General features: G+C 38.8%; 1 protein-coding gene across 1 annotated transcript in view; it reads right to left on the bottom strand.

The window, feature by feature from the left end:
* The window catches only part of fstl4 (follistatin-like 4), a 150,490-nt gene that overhangs the window by 76,433 nt on the left and 58,676 nt on the right, over positions 1-15,381 (bottom strand). Inside the window, exons 3-4 of the mRNA XM_036134026.1 lie at positions 7,388-7,578; positions 2,520-2,640 (exon numbers count right to left, since the gene is read on the bottom strand). Of these exons, the coding sequence (XP_035989919.1) occupies positions 2,520-2,640; positions 7,388-7,578 (312 nt within the window). The remainder of the gene's footprint in view (positions 1-2,519; positions 2,641-7,387; positions 7,579-15,381) is intronic.

Genomic DNA, 15,381 nt, shown 5'->3' with positions numbered 1-15,381 from the left:
AAACATTTATTCACATTTTTTGGAACTTAAAAACACTGTCCTGCATGACAAAATACATCAAACAGATAAAAATTAAGAAATGATTTAAGTTTTTCCACACCTGAAGCTTAATCTGCTAATTAAAACAGTGCCCCTCGTGGACAATATAGGAACTGCATATTTTCAATTAGACGAAGTACATGTTTTTTTCAATAATTGTTTTATCATTCACTTCCTTTTTATCTTGTCCACTTGTGAAAGTCAAATCTGATGAGCTCTTTGTGGCATCTTATTGCCACATTGCCAGACAAGACACTGGGATTTTTTATTTTTTTTTATAATGATAATGCATTTAGCCACAGGGCTGGACTAAATTGTTCGGCGGGCCGGATCCGGCCCGCGGGCCGTATGTTTGACACCCCTGATCTAGACCATTGTGTAGTCATGTTTGCGTTTAAATAATCCGAGGATCTTTTTGGTACTATTTATCAGGAAATATATAAATAAATTATTTGCAACATCTTTTTTAAAAGACTTAAAAAAGTGAAAACCCCCAAAATGTATTAAAAACTTTTCCTCGGCATCAAACCGCCCTATGCTAGTTAGTCGAATCCGTCTCGTTCTTGAATTGTGGTCGGGGTCCACACAAGATCATCACAACAGTCACAAATGGTACTTTCAACACCCCTGGTCCATCACATAAAACCGCCAAAAAGATGCATTCTGGTTTGCAACAAGCCAAATGTGAAAAAGTTCAAGGGGAAAGTAAACCTCCTAAAGTTTCTTTTTTTAAAGATTGTAAAATGTCAACAAGAGCTGTGCAGAAAATGCTCACCTGAAATCAAAGATTTGGGTTGAAAACTAATATCAATCATGAAAAACACACCCTCATTTAGGTATATAATTTGCTTCTTTCTCTCCAAGCTTAAATTCACATTGTCAATTTCCACCCTGCTAAGCACACCTGTGATTTCTGGCTCTGCTGTTTCCCAGATCACTCACTTGATAGAGAATTGAGATTATTCCAAGGCACATCCACATACTCACGCAATCATGCTAAATTACACAATTTAATAGCATCCATATTACATAAAATACCAGATGTGGCACCTATACATAATCACTCCCTGTAGGCCCTGCCTTTCCACCGTCCAACACTTAACCTTGAGCTTTATCTGATCAATAGCTTGTTATTGGTCCCTACTCGCCTCTTCAGCTGCTTGTCAAACATAAAATTCATCGACAAACTCTGCCTAAAACACTGTGGGCAATTCTGCAGGTTGATAAATACGGGGAAACTTCTGCCCACTGCCCATCTGGAAAGGCAGGAAAAAAAGTAAACACCGGTGAGAAGTTTTCCACTAAAACCACTCATTAAGGGCTGAATTAATGGTTAAACTTAATACGCCATTACAAGCTGAAATTAAAGCCTAGGAAATGGCCGCTGCCATTGTTAGCTGCTTTCCTGACAAAATTTCTATCTCTATGTTTGACCTGACCTCTTCTTTTACTGACGTTTTAAGCAACATTTGGAGAAGGAAGGAAAAAAAAAGTCTGTTTGTAAAACACAATCTAGTTGCCATGACAACCGACAATTTTCAGGTCGATGCTACAGTAGCATTATAGTGAGAGAATTGTAATTATTGGCCCTAATAAGAGGGAAGCTGCTGAGGCTCTCAGCAGTTGTTCTGCTTAAACCTTAAATGTGATTATAGCAGCTCCAGATGCCACAATCCAGGCCGAGTCTGGCCATATGTGCTACACGTAGCATTTAGCTTACACAGAAATGGGATTTCAGAGTAAAAAAAAAAAAGGATAAATACTATTCTTGGTCCTTAAAAATTCAAAGTATGTCATACATAAAACAGATGCACAACGATATTGAAATGATGACAACTATTGTTAATGACTGAGTAAGGCTCATTATTGGCTCTTTTCAGTAATGTGTTCATTAAAATTTGAAGGAAGCAAGAGAGCAGAGTATTTTCAGCAGATAACAAGAAGGCTGAGCTGAGTAAAGGTAAGGTGCTGTTTTAGTTGTCTGATTTTCAACCCTTTGTTTTCCTATGTTGAAAACTACCAGATTAGAAAATATTGCCAGCCTTCTGAAATTTTAGTGAAGGTAAGGAGTTACAATTTTCAGGGAAGGCACACAGAAGCAACTATTTTTGTAATGCTTGCTAACCATGCTAATTGCTAATAATTTTGTCTTAAATAAAACCTTGTTTTGCAGGAGTTTAACATACACATGTTGATGCCTCTGCTCCTGCGATAAACATTTAATGACCACTCATGGCAGGAATGCTAAAATTAAATACATTTTATGCTTATATCTTCTTATATTATGGTGCCAAATGCAAAACCGGAATAGACTAAAATCAGTATTACCAGGTCAAAGCTTGACAAAAACCTGATAGAAAGTTGGTCACAAAATTCTTATTGGTGCATCTCTAAAAAACAAAACAATGGTCAAAAAATGTTATGGTCTCTTTCAAGACGGTGAAAATCATTGAAGGCAAACACGGGGGGAAAAAACTTACGAAAAGCTGTATAAAACTCATGAAGGCTAAGATGTCCGTCATTGTTGTAGTCGTCATAACGAAGCAGGTCCTGCATGGTGCACTCCAAAAGACTGCTCTCCAGCTGGTCCTTCATCGAGATCTAAGGTTAACAAACAAAGAGCGCATCATTAAGCCCCTTAGAGAGAACATCAAGAAAAGACCAAATTGTCAAAGCTAAATTCTTCAAAGATCTTATTAAAGCTACAAATTTTCTCTCTCATTTGGCTTTAAAGAAATTCTCAATTTAAAAAAGGAACCCACAAATAAAAGATGAGCTGTCAAATACTAAAACAAGCATTTGTATTCAGAGATGACCAAGTTCTTAATTAATTAAATTTATAAAATTGTTAATTTGGAGTTTGGCAGTTACTTTTCATGACCTTATTTAAACAGATTAGGGAGACAATACTTTTTCTTTCATTACTTTATCACTCTGCCTTTTTTGAGGGCAAAACGCCTTTGAATACGTGTTAGGCAATTTTAGAGAGATAAAGAGAAAACTCAAACTGTTCAATATTTGCAGGTTGGATTATTATTTTGTCGATTTTTTTTTTTTTTTGCTTTTCTTCAAAAGCACAGCAGCCCACACAAAAAGCTTTTTTTTAGTTCCAGCCCATCTCCGTAACCCTTCATGTGAGGAAAGTGAGAGTATTGTTTGTGCATTCAAGGTGCTAAGCAGGTAGCCTCATCTGAAACCTTTACATTTATTTGTACATCTTTAATGTCTAATCTAAATAGCCACAGCCTTTATTTAAACTAAATATTGCACAGTTGCATCGGTATTTATACTGCTAGGTTGGAAATTATTACCATCATAAAACAATGCACTATTTAAAATAAAAAGTATTGAAGAGTCATAATCACCGAGTTGCCACAGCTCTCCTTTAATATTTTACCCAGACCACAAAGAGACAACTGAACACTCCACTTACACACTGCAAGCTAACCGCATATAAAACCCCAAGTGACAGAGGTGTTGCTGGTTCAAGTGCTGCCTGAGTTGCCTCCAACTTCCCACAAACACAAAAATACAGCAGTTATGCCTTTTGTCAATGTCTCAGTGGAGTGCAGCGTTAGATCAACTCTAACTTTAGTTACGCCTCTCTTCTTTCACACATGACCTCACTGTGCAACAAAGGCACATTAAGTCAACCTTGAAAATGTTGTACAGAAAGGGGGTTAGCACGTTATATCAGCTATTTAGTACATTTACACATGCAATGCAAACTTGGATGCAATTCTGTTTGCTGTCATTTTTTTGAGTTCTCTCACTCTAAAACCGTTATGCAATTAAACGTTGTAAATGCCAATGTTCAACTCTTACCTATTTAATTTAGAAAGCTGCTCATCAAAATAATTAAAATTACATAAATTTGCTAAAATTACCAGGTGGAGTGGAGACAATTCATGAGGGAGCGGGGATTCTAAACGTACGCAGAGGATTCAGGCTTTCTGCTTGACAGGTTAGTTAATTCAATATAAAGATGCTCATTTAAGTTTATACTAATCTGAAATTTGAGACTTCTGTGCATGTTTTTATAGCTGACTATAGTAATGCTTTTCACTACTAACTTTCTACTTTAAGTTGCAAATACACTGAGGAAAGCAAACTTACATCACACTAGGTTTTAGTACCAAAGAAAGAACTGAAAAGCACAGTAATGCTTCCAAATGTTACACTGCTTTATATTCAAGCCCTTAACAAAGCTCAACTGTAATCCCTTTCCAACTATCACACAAAGGTTTGTCACTCGTATTAGAAGCAATAAAAATGGCTTTAAATAACAGTTTTTCTGAGGAAAACATAAAACCATTTGAAAATAAGATAAAGACAAAAAGTATAACAGAATAATTAACACCATCAAATCTGCCAAAATGCAAACAAATAAGCAAAGGAGCAAAGACCTTTTCTATTGCCCACAAAGATATTTGCAAAAGACCTCAAAAGCATGCAACAAAGCCAGAGAATATTACACATTTAAAATCCTTTTGCATGAAGAATGAGCAAAATCCCTCAAAGAAGAATCAGAAGCCTCTTAGCTGTTACAAAGGCCATGAAACATGCAAAACAGACTGTTAGAAAGTATTGAGACAGCAGCGAGCTCACAGACTTTTACCTTTTAGTAGCATAAAAGCATAAACAATGGAATTCAGAAAACTAATCTACATTAAATATTAGTCAAATATTAGTCGTCTTTATGATTTACAGAAATCGGGTTCTCTTTAACTCTTCCGTTTTACAATAATGTTCACAAACTGTGTGTTTTAAGGTCAAAATCCCAACAAGATAAATGCAAGGTACGTTGCATTATATGTCTTGTTCCTCTAGCCAGCGATGTCTTTAAGTATACCCTTCGTCCCGGTAATCTTCTTTCAAATGATTTTGTATGGAGCGGCACATGTGACATGCCAGATTAAAGGATGTGACAAACTTTTTATCTGGTGTTGCCGCCCGCAGCCGACTGCTGCTATATGTGCGCTGTCACAGACTGCTCTGCCCTCGGGCATTTGAATAAAATATCTTCAAACCCTAAGTAGAGGACTTCACCATCCAACATTATCTGTGACAAAAGGCAGATCCCCAAGTGAAGACGGTGCGGATGGGTGACTGGAATTCCACTTTGATCCTTAAAGGCGTCATCTGTGCAAAGCAGAATTCATGAATTCCTACATGATAAGAATGTCTTATCAAGGGATTTCTCAGTAACACGCCAGCTTTATTAAATCTTTTAACACAGCTCTGACATAAAAGGGAAGTCACTTAATTTTTTTCCCCCCTATTGTAAAAACTGAACTAAACTTGTCGGAATTTCACACACAATCATCTAACAAAAGATCAGTGTTCTGCAGGGCTTTACGAATATTTGGAAGTGCTAATAAATGTACAGCTTCTTATGAGATTTATGTTTAACAATAAGTATCATTTTAATTTCTGTTAGATGAGAAACAAAGCTGGTTTGGAGTTTTAACCTAATAAAATCCTTCCGCTGCAGTCTGTATTCCACACTGACACTGATATGGGTCACTCCAGCCTGACAGAATGACAGTCACTCAGATCTCAGGTTTGGTTCTGAGTCAAGATCTTTTATTTTCAGCATTAATCTTTTATTAAGCCCTGAAAACTGCAGAGATCTAACTATTTAAAAAAAAAAATACATTACCTCAACAATAAGTAACCACAGGCTCTAAATCAACACTCTTTGCAAAGATCCCTGAAAAGGCAGTTAAACAGTTTTACTCCTTTTTTTTTAAAGAAAATGAGTAAATATTACAGGGGGGATCTATTTAAGCGCAACAGTTTCAGAGAAAAAAAATACAATTACCCATTAGAGATTATGTTTATGATATATTTACATCCCACTTTGTAATGTTGTGGAAGCTTTGCTAACGTATGACTCATTTTCGATGGGGAAACAGACGAGTCGGTCTCTGCAGCACCACGGCGAGGCTGACTGCCTGCCTGACCGCCTGTTAGTGCTTTCAAAGCGGCTGAAAGCACTAAAAAGTTGCTAGAAGGGTCTGAAAAGTTGCTAATTAACTTTAGCCCATTCCATCAGTCCCCTACGTGTGTCCGCTTTTAAAGGTACATAGCCACGTTATATACTTATAAAAGTAGACCATAACATTTTTTATCATGAAAATATACACAAAGCACCCATCCTGATAGTGTATTGATAGTCCTTTTTTGAGCATAACTAAAACCCCAGCAATGGGCACAATGAGCAGATATAAACAGATGTAGTGCCATCTACCAGCAGTATCGCAGAACTGTCAGAAAGCCAGATGGCGACAACAAAATCACTAGTAAATGATGCCAGACCAAGCCTGACCCCTCTGCAATGCCTCACGGTAAAGTGGCAGCTTGGCTGAAGACCAATCATTATTAATTAAATAAACTGATCTAACAGCAACTGCAAGAGCCTCATATCAGAACATCACAGAAAAATATTTTTTTTCAGGGACAGGGACACAGCATCAAGGTAAGAACCAATCAATAAATCTATTTATAATGTTGTTTGTACTTGTAGTGGTTAAGAAGAGCATTGCTATCACTATTATCACAGTATTAATCAGAACATTTACTCCTGTCAATCAACTCTGCAGTCACATCAGACAACACATCAGACAGCAATTGACAACTTTAGCTATTCCAGTGTTTTTCCTCTTGGAATCATATTTTTTTCCCGTTTTTTTTTTTTAAATAACAATTTAACCTTCCTTCATTCTTTCCAACCTTCGCTGGGAGATGCTAATAGTCATTAGCCGCTTCCTTGTTTATCCCTTGTGCATAAGGTAAGTTATTAGAAATAAACATGAAGGGCTTTATTTACTAACAAACTGAGCAAAAACAACTACTTGCGCCAGCAGGACATAATTTTTTTTTTTTTAGAAAAACTGTGTATGCAACCAGAATGAGCTACTGATGAACAAATAAAAAAAAAAGTCAAATAATATGGCTGTGTACCTTTAAGGAGGAGAAGATCGGCAAAATGATGTTGTTTGGGCTGGACTCTTCCTGAAAACTTCAATGTGACCTTAAAAATATCGTTAAGATGACCGATAAGGCTGGTTTTGGTACCCATCCCTACTGCAAAGGTGTGTAAACATTTTCATACTGTGCTAGTTTGGTTTAAATCAGATTGGGACTACTTTATTGTCATTTGGCAATTGTAAATCTAGACAAAAAAAGAAAAAAAAATGCTTGGGATTCCTCAAGACAACTTCAATTCAATATTATTATACCTATTCCCCCAAGTCAAACTGTAGAGCAACACAATATCTCGTACCATACATGTGCTGATGACAACTGATTATTACCAATCATGTCAGATCAGATGAAGACCCACCTTTTCCAATTCTTCACTAATCAGCCTGCCATCCTCGTTTACATCCAGGTATTTAAACATGGTGTCCACCAGCGCCCTCTTTTGCTCCATATCCCTCTGCTGGCTCTGCTCTCCGATCCTCAGTACTTTTGGTTGCATATCCAACAGTGTGCTCTTCAGCTTGTTGTACTCTGACATGGTGCATGTGCTGCCTGCAAGGGTAAACACACAGACATGGATAAAAAGACATTTAAATAATCTCAATTATACAAGCCTTTGGATTGTAGCTGTAAATTGGATTTAATGTGCTAGTGTGTTTAATACTGGGAGTAGAGGGAAAAAAAGGTTTGAGGGAAAGATAATGTGTGTATCTGCACATGCATGTGTGTCCTAAAGACCGCATCTGAAGAGATGACGCTTATATTTGCATAATTTGTTTTGCAGTTGGGTTTTTTTGTTGCAGAGGGTCTAAATAATTACATTTAATTCTTGAATCCAAATTAGAAACAAAAGGGAAAAATTCTCATTTTGTGCATTTTAGGCAACAAGTCATGATGTAGCCTGGCAGTACAGCAGTACTGTGGCTTTAAAGCTTAGGTTTCAAACAAGAATGTATTCAATAAATTGTCTGCTTTAAACTTCTAAGTCAATGTTTATGACAAAAAAAAAATAAATCTTTGTCACATGTGAGGAGGAACTGACTATGCATATAAAACATCGACAAGGAAAAGCTACTTTTCTTCAGCAGGGACAGGGAAGTTGGTCATAGTTGGTGGGAAGATGGATGGAGGTAAATGCACAACAATCCTGGAGGAAAACCTGTTGGAGGCTCTGAAAGATTGGAGACTGGGGCAGAATTTCCAGCAGGATGCAGCCAGAGCTACAACTGAATGGTCTAAGAAGTCATGTGTTAGAAAATCCAAGTACAAGTCCAAATCTAATTTTAGTTGCAAATCTAATCTATGGCAGGATTTGAAAAGAAAATCCACAAAATAAGTTCACAGACACTATTTCTGTGTGACTAATCCTGAGCATTTTTGCGATGTAAAATGAGTGAAAGTTTCTGTCTCTAAATGTGAAAAGGTGGTAGAGACATATCCCCAAGGACGAGCAGCTGAATTAGCAACATACGTTGCTAACAAGTATTGACTCAAAGGGGGTGAACATAATTTTGAAAACCATCTAACATTTTTACAGGGCTTTTTATCAAATTAATCCCAGTAGCATACTGTGGAAAATTCAAAGGGTTTGAATACTTTTGAGAGGCATTGTGTGTCCCTGATTATTGCATAACAGAAGACCCAAAATTGAGACCACGTGGAGGAGGACCAGCTTCCTAAACATGTCATAATAGCAAATTATAAACTATGGGGCATGTTGAGTCTAACAGCCTAATTCTTCTGCTGAAGAATCTCTTTTTTAAAATTCAAAAGTGTAATGTTATTTCCGACAGTCAAAGCGTACTTCAGTGTCCTTGGACATACTGGAACAAGGTTCCAGCTGGGCTACAGCAGGGACAACCTCCTCCTGTTCTGCTTAAAATCAGTCATATTCTAAATGTGCATCTTTTAGAATATGACTACAAACGTACATAAACAGCCTCCTGGTGTGCAGAATGTTTCATATCTAAGCAAAAGGTCAAAGTCACCCATAACTAAGTCCTCAACAACCTCAGGCATAGACTAGAAAGGGCTTTGATAATGAAAAATCACAAGTGCTACTTCATAAGATTTATAAAAGACAAAACTATTATTTAATGCTTGAGTTTATCTTGGATGCCACTAGACAGCCAAGTAAAGGAACACCATATCTATTTTGCACCTTTGACTACAACAATGTTACTTTCTAATAGCTGGAGACTTTTGGGGAAAGTTTTATTTCCTCCTAGATCAACGTCCTAAATTTGTAATATTATCAGAAATGCCATATAATATACTAAAGTGCATTAATGAGTAAGTTTTCATATCTTCAAAGATGAAACATTCATTTTAAGAGAATTCATAAATGTGTGCATGTTGTACATTTTTAATGCTTGATAAATTATTTGTTAAAATGGCTCAGTAGAACAAACATCACTCCAACAGAAATTAAATGACTATTCTGAACTACAAATTTTGGGTTAGGGAATATCACACATCCCCCTCTTGCTGCAAGACTTCAGCAATGTTCAATAATAACAGCAAAAAAATGTAACGCCTCTCATACCTCGTGATGAATTGCTTACAGAAGAGAGTCACACTACACTCCAATTTGTGAGAGGGCGACTGAGGTTTTAAGGAGGACTTCTAATTTGTGGTGCTCAGATTTACTAATCAAGTACATCTGTCAAACTGTTTTGCTAGATGTTGGTCAATTTTAACAGTTAATCAGTGCAATAAATCTCATTTACCGAGGTATATTTCTAACTAGAACCTCTGAAATGTGAAAGATATGTGGAGACACGACACTGTTGACCCTTCTAAGACTTAAAAACCCATGCAACAGAGACAATGCGCATTCCTGCCTGCAAGCAGGCAGCCACGTCAAGGTCTTCGCTAAATCCGTGCTCAATGTTATTCCTGCGAGGCGAATGAGGCGTGAGAAGGCTCAGATATTAGGGATCATCACCTGACCGTCATCTCTGTCCTCGCACCGCAGGGACAGAAATAAATTCACCTCCATGCCAATTTAGATCTTGTCATATACGCAGAGAATTATCCTCTCCTTGCCCTAATCTTACTGCGCCGCCTCAAAACTCTATGCCGCAGATAGCAAGGGCATCTGTGAGAAAACTGTTGACAAAATAATTAACATATTAGGCTGCACCAATATTTCATGACTTAAGAAGTTTGATTATTTCGGCGACGTTAACACCTTCTCGTCCCCAAAACTGAGTGTTACACCTGGATGCTGCAGTGAATTATGCCTGCACTGTATTCCACATGTCCTTTGACTCTGGCTTTCTCATTCTGCTGAGCACAGCAGCAGCAGAACTGGCAGATAAATATCAGTCTGCGTTATAGTGTATCCACCTCTTACTCCTGTTTTATTGTTCAGGGGGGACCCAGACCTCCTTTACAGCCTGTTTGAAATATTAGCCACTTAAGTGAGCGTGCCAAAGCTGCTCGGACCATGGACCCCTAATGTCCCGAAGAGGGTGCTTCTCTCTCTCTCTCTCTCTCTCTGCCTAAAATATCATCCAAACTCATACTTCGGAAGTGTCATGCAGAGAGAAACAAATGCAAAGATGGAGAAGAACCTCAAAATAAAAGGCATAACAAAATAACTACTAAAAAATTGAAAGGCTGAAAGATGGTTAAGAAAAACATACGGTATGTAGTTGCCTTTGAACATCCCAATTTGTCTTGAATTACTTCAACAACAAGAGAGTAATGCATCTTGGAAATGCATCTTGTATTTTCAAGAAAACTGCAGAACTTGTCTATTCTCTATCTAAAAGTGAGCTCCTTGCAGCAGCTTCTACTGGCAGTGACTGCCGACACCATGTCAAGCCCAGGTTTGAAATAATCTCTTATTCCTTTTTTGTGCGTGTGTCCTGTCTGGCAATGTTGCATTAATAATTGTTGTTTTAATGCCAAAAAGAGCACAACAGATTTTACTTTCACAAGTGGAGCCTTACTGCTTTTGCTATAGTGCTTTGTTTGATTTATATCCATAAAGATTTACTAGATGTTATTCTGGGACTATTTCCTGTTCAATGAACACTGAAACGGGAAGGTAGAAGAGGAAAAAAAGAGAAACATTTGAGACAAAAGGGAGAAAAGGTGAAAGAGAAAGAGAGGAAAGGGAGAGAGCAATATAACATTCTCTGAGTCTGCTTCTTCACCTGCAGAGAGATATAAAAAAAACAAAAACCGATAAAGTATTACAGGTACAAAACCAACGCCTTGATACCATCACTGAAGAATATACAGTATTATTTTTACAACATGTATAAAAGTGACAGGAGATAATAATATTTTTTTTTTTGTATAGAAGTGAGTCTGTAAGCACCTGGATCCAAGCACCTGTAGGTGTTTGTGAGAGTGTGCTTGTGTATGTAGGGTTTATCTTTAAGGAAAATGCTCAATAGTGGTTGTGAGGAGCCAAAGACCCCCCCCCCCCCCCCCCCCCCAGAGCGCCAATGCAGACGCCAGCGGAACCAGAAACCCAGATGCCTGACGGGACCCCCGGAGCAAAGGTGCCCAAGAGGGGCCAACTCAGGAAATGCTGCCTCCCCCATCTGAGGGAAGAGCAAAGAGGAGCCAAGGAAACCCCCCAGCAGCCACGATGCTGAAGCCTCCGGGAGCCACGGCAACAAGCCCGCAGGCTCTGCCGGCATCTTACTAAGCCAGAGCATATCCAGACATGGTCCCAGAGACCCAAGGACCAGAGGGACGGGGGCCCAGGCCCTGTCAAGCAGCTGCCAGGAGCGAGCCGGCGCCCGCCTGAGCACCCAGCCCCGGACAATGAGCACACACAGCGGGTCAAGGTGCCAGGGAACGTCGAGGAAGGGTTTATTGGCTCCCCACCTAGATGAGACCTGAGAAGTCCCAGGAGAAGGGGCAGTCCAAACCCAACCTGACAAAAAGACAAACAGAAAACCATGTACACAGTCACCTTCACATGTTCCCACCCTAGTGCCCCCACTTGCAAACAGTCCTACCCATGAAAAAAAGAAACAGCACATACTCTCGTCACTAGTCCTATAATCCAATGTCCAGGCACCAGCACCCCAGAGGGGTATCCAGACCCGGGAGGTGAACCTCAACAGCCCCACCTACCCAGTCCATACTCCGGTCCTGACCCCCCACCCCAATTCCAGCCCAGATGACCATGGGCCCATCCACCCGGAGATGGGGCCAACATGAACCGCACAATTTCTTATTCCTAGAAAAAAAAAGCATTGTTGGTACAATTAAGTTGCAAGCAGTAAATAATAAATTGTCTTATTGTTCTGGTTAAATACTAAAATAATTTATTTATTTTTTTATACATGAATTAATCATCAAAGAAAAACCAAGAATGCTAACACTTTTTATAAATAAACTAAATATTGATTGGGACATTTTTACACTTTGAAACTCGTCCAGGTCTGGTGTCACTGAGGGCATTTTCTTTTAATAGAACATAACCTTCTACCAATTAGCCATCAATACTTAATTTTTGCTAGGCAGATGGTCAAGTGTTGCTTGATTGAAAAATGTGTCACATTTATGCTAAAGAAAAAAAATAGGTCAAAGCAGCCACACAAGTAGTGCACGAAGAACCTAAAAAATCTGTATTTCCTCTACACTGGTATTCCTGGCTCTTGGAGAGCAGGGAAATCCAAGGCATCAATCCTTCATATGATGAAACCTCCCCACAATGCCCTGCAGCATGTAAAAGTGCTCTGTGTTAAATTTATGTCTGCCTGACCTCCTCTGGCTGAGATGATGGGATTATTTACTGCCATGCTGCCTGTGTGCTACTAAGATGCAACAGTGATGGACCTCCCTTCCAGATAATTATGGAGATGATGGACACTTTCTGCTCCCGAGGGCAGCTAGGTCTGAGAGAGCACAGCCAATCTTGGGAGGGTTACACAAGTCACAGAAGAACCACATACTGCATAATCGCAGTTGGCAGCTGTTTAAATCGGCTTACTGTGAGCTTCATAGTTTATATAGCACTTCTGTGACTTCTGTAAAAGAAACTACTTGGACCCTTAACAGTATCCCGTTCAATATTCCTCGTGTTTTTCTATAAATTAAGTACATTTGATTACGTTTATTTATATCTAGTATAGAAATAACAAATGGCCTACATACTGATAATTCCATAAACTAGTTTATTACAGGCAAGGACTGCTCTCAAGAAAGCTCACCCGAAAAAGCCAAGGAGCAAGTGAGAGCCTGCAGACAGGATTCTGAAACAGGGTGTGAGGCTGCAAAAAGGAGAATGGGGATGTGGAGGGAGTTTATAGTCCCAAGTGTTAGCAGCACCCGTAAAAAAGGAATACTCAGAAAAGTTAGAATACAACTTGCACAGTTATGAGAAGGTCACCGACATCCTTGATATGTTTGGGGATTGGAGGGATCAGTCAAGAGGATCAACTGAGAAGCATCACAGCAGACCGCTGAGTAAACCATCATGACCTATAGTGAGTTTTGCTCTCCGAATTAATATCTTACATTAACTTGCTACCGTTAGCAATGATCCCATATCAGGCGAGCACAGAGAGTTGATCCATAGTTTAAACTGACTCCCACACATCCTGGCAAACAGAACCTGCAGTGATTTAAAACGACACCCCTAGATTTCCTGAGTAAAGGCGAGCGGTCTGCCAGTTCGCCTCACTATACATTCCCGCAGAGTGGATCCGTGTGTGTTCAGGAAGCCTTATCAGTCTCTGCAGCTTGCCGCCAACTAAATGAGAAACCTATTGCAAACCTGGAGTTATTGCTAAAGCAATGAAGGAGAAATAGTAGAGCAGCCTTCACCACCTGCCTACATGCATGTCTGCGAGCCCACCGTTATCAGGTCTGTACACATCAGCCCTGTCCGCCTCTCTCTCAATCTGGATCAGCCCGTTCTCACTATCACAACAAATCCCATGGCTGTAAAGGAGATGATCACTTACATGGCAAGGGTTTGTATAGTGGCTCCAATGCTTTGTGCAGTGTTAGATTCAAATAGAATAAATAATGAGCACCGGCCTCTGCAATGCTTTTAGTTTTTGTGTTTTAGCTGCTGCCGACTAAAAATAATTACTTCTGTGAAAACCCCTGCTGAGCTACTATTTAATAACAATGCTCAGCGCCCACAATATAGGTTTGATTTAAGCAATTAATATATAATGCACTGCATGAAGGGGGACTGGTTATGTACAACAAGTCCAGTCCTTGGGAGTTACTATTGTGCAACTTTTTGCTGATCCCCCTCTACAATGCGCTTTAATGAAATGAATGAGTCGTTACTAGGCCTCTGCAGAGCTCAATGGCATGCTGAGGAGGTAATTTAACCATTCATGTCTGGAACGCTGTGAGCGCTTGAAAATGGAGTCAAATTCCTTGTTTACGCACATAATCTTGGTCAATAAAGCTAATTCTAACTTAGTCGGGTGTGTTGGAGAAGGGCTGTATCTAAAAGCTCCTGGATAGCAGTTCTCGGGGAGTGAACTTGGGCACCCCTGAACTAAATCCTTTGAAAAATACTTCCAAAAGTAATGGCAGGAACCTTTCCCAGGAACCAGCGATGTAGAGCAATTAATTGGTAATTACAGTCATCACTTTGGGTGCCAATTGTAATCTTTTTTGCATTTACTCAGGATGACTTTGCTCAAAATCTGTTTGATTATCTGAAACATAACGGTGACAAAAAGAGAAAAAAAGTGATCTTTAAGGGAAAATAACTTTTCGAGGCACTGTCAATGGCTAAGAACTGATTAAATAAAAAGATAAACTAATACGTTAAGCCTAGCCTCCTAAGGAACTTCAGTTACATATTGTTTTCTGTCTCAACAGATCAGAACCAACAGTTTCTGTACATCTCAGCCTCTGACATGGGAACGTAGAACCTAAAACACACGACTTACTACCAAAGGAGGTTGCTACGGTTCATAGCAGACAACTCTTAAAGGTTTTTAGGCTTAAGACTGTTTAGTGCCTTATAAACCAATACCAAGACTTTTAAATCCATCTATTTATATAAAGGGAGCCAGTGTAGTTATTGTAATTTGCCACTTTAACATTCCAATTTCCACTATAATAGATTTAGAGTTAGTTTTCCTACCTTTATGACATCTCCTTGGATTTTAGTTTAATTATTTAGAAAATATTTTTTTCACTATTTTATGTTTCTTATTTTTCAACAGAACTTTGGTCAGCATGGGCTGGGCCAAATGGGCAGCAGAACCAGACTCATTGGGTCTAAAAAAATATTAGAATAACATCCAGGTAAATAAAATTTTAAGAGATTTCAATACAATTTTATTGTATGGTTAAATAAATAAGTAGAAGTAATTCAGCAATGTGACAGTATGAAAAATTAGAGTA

The sequence above is a fragment of the Fundulus heteroclitus genome, unplaced genomic scaffold (assembly GCF_011125445.2).
Source record: "Fundulus heteroclitus isolate FHET01 unplaced genomic scaffold, MU-UCD_Fhet_4.1 scaffold_72, whole genome shotgun sequence".
NCBI classification, from domain to species: Eukaryota; Metazoa; Chordata; class Actinopteri; order Cyprinodontiformes; family Fundulidae; genus Fundulus; species Fundulus heteroclitus.
The sequence above is the reverse complement of the archived record's forward strand: the minus strand, read 5'-3'. Positions and strand labels throughout refer to the sequence as shown.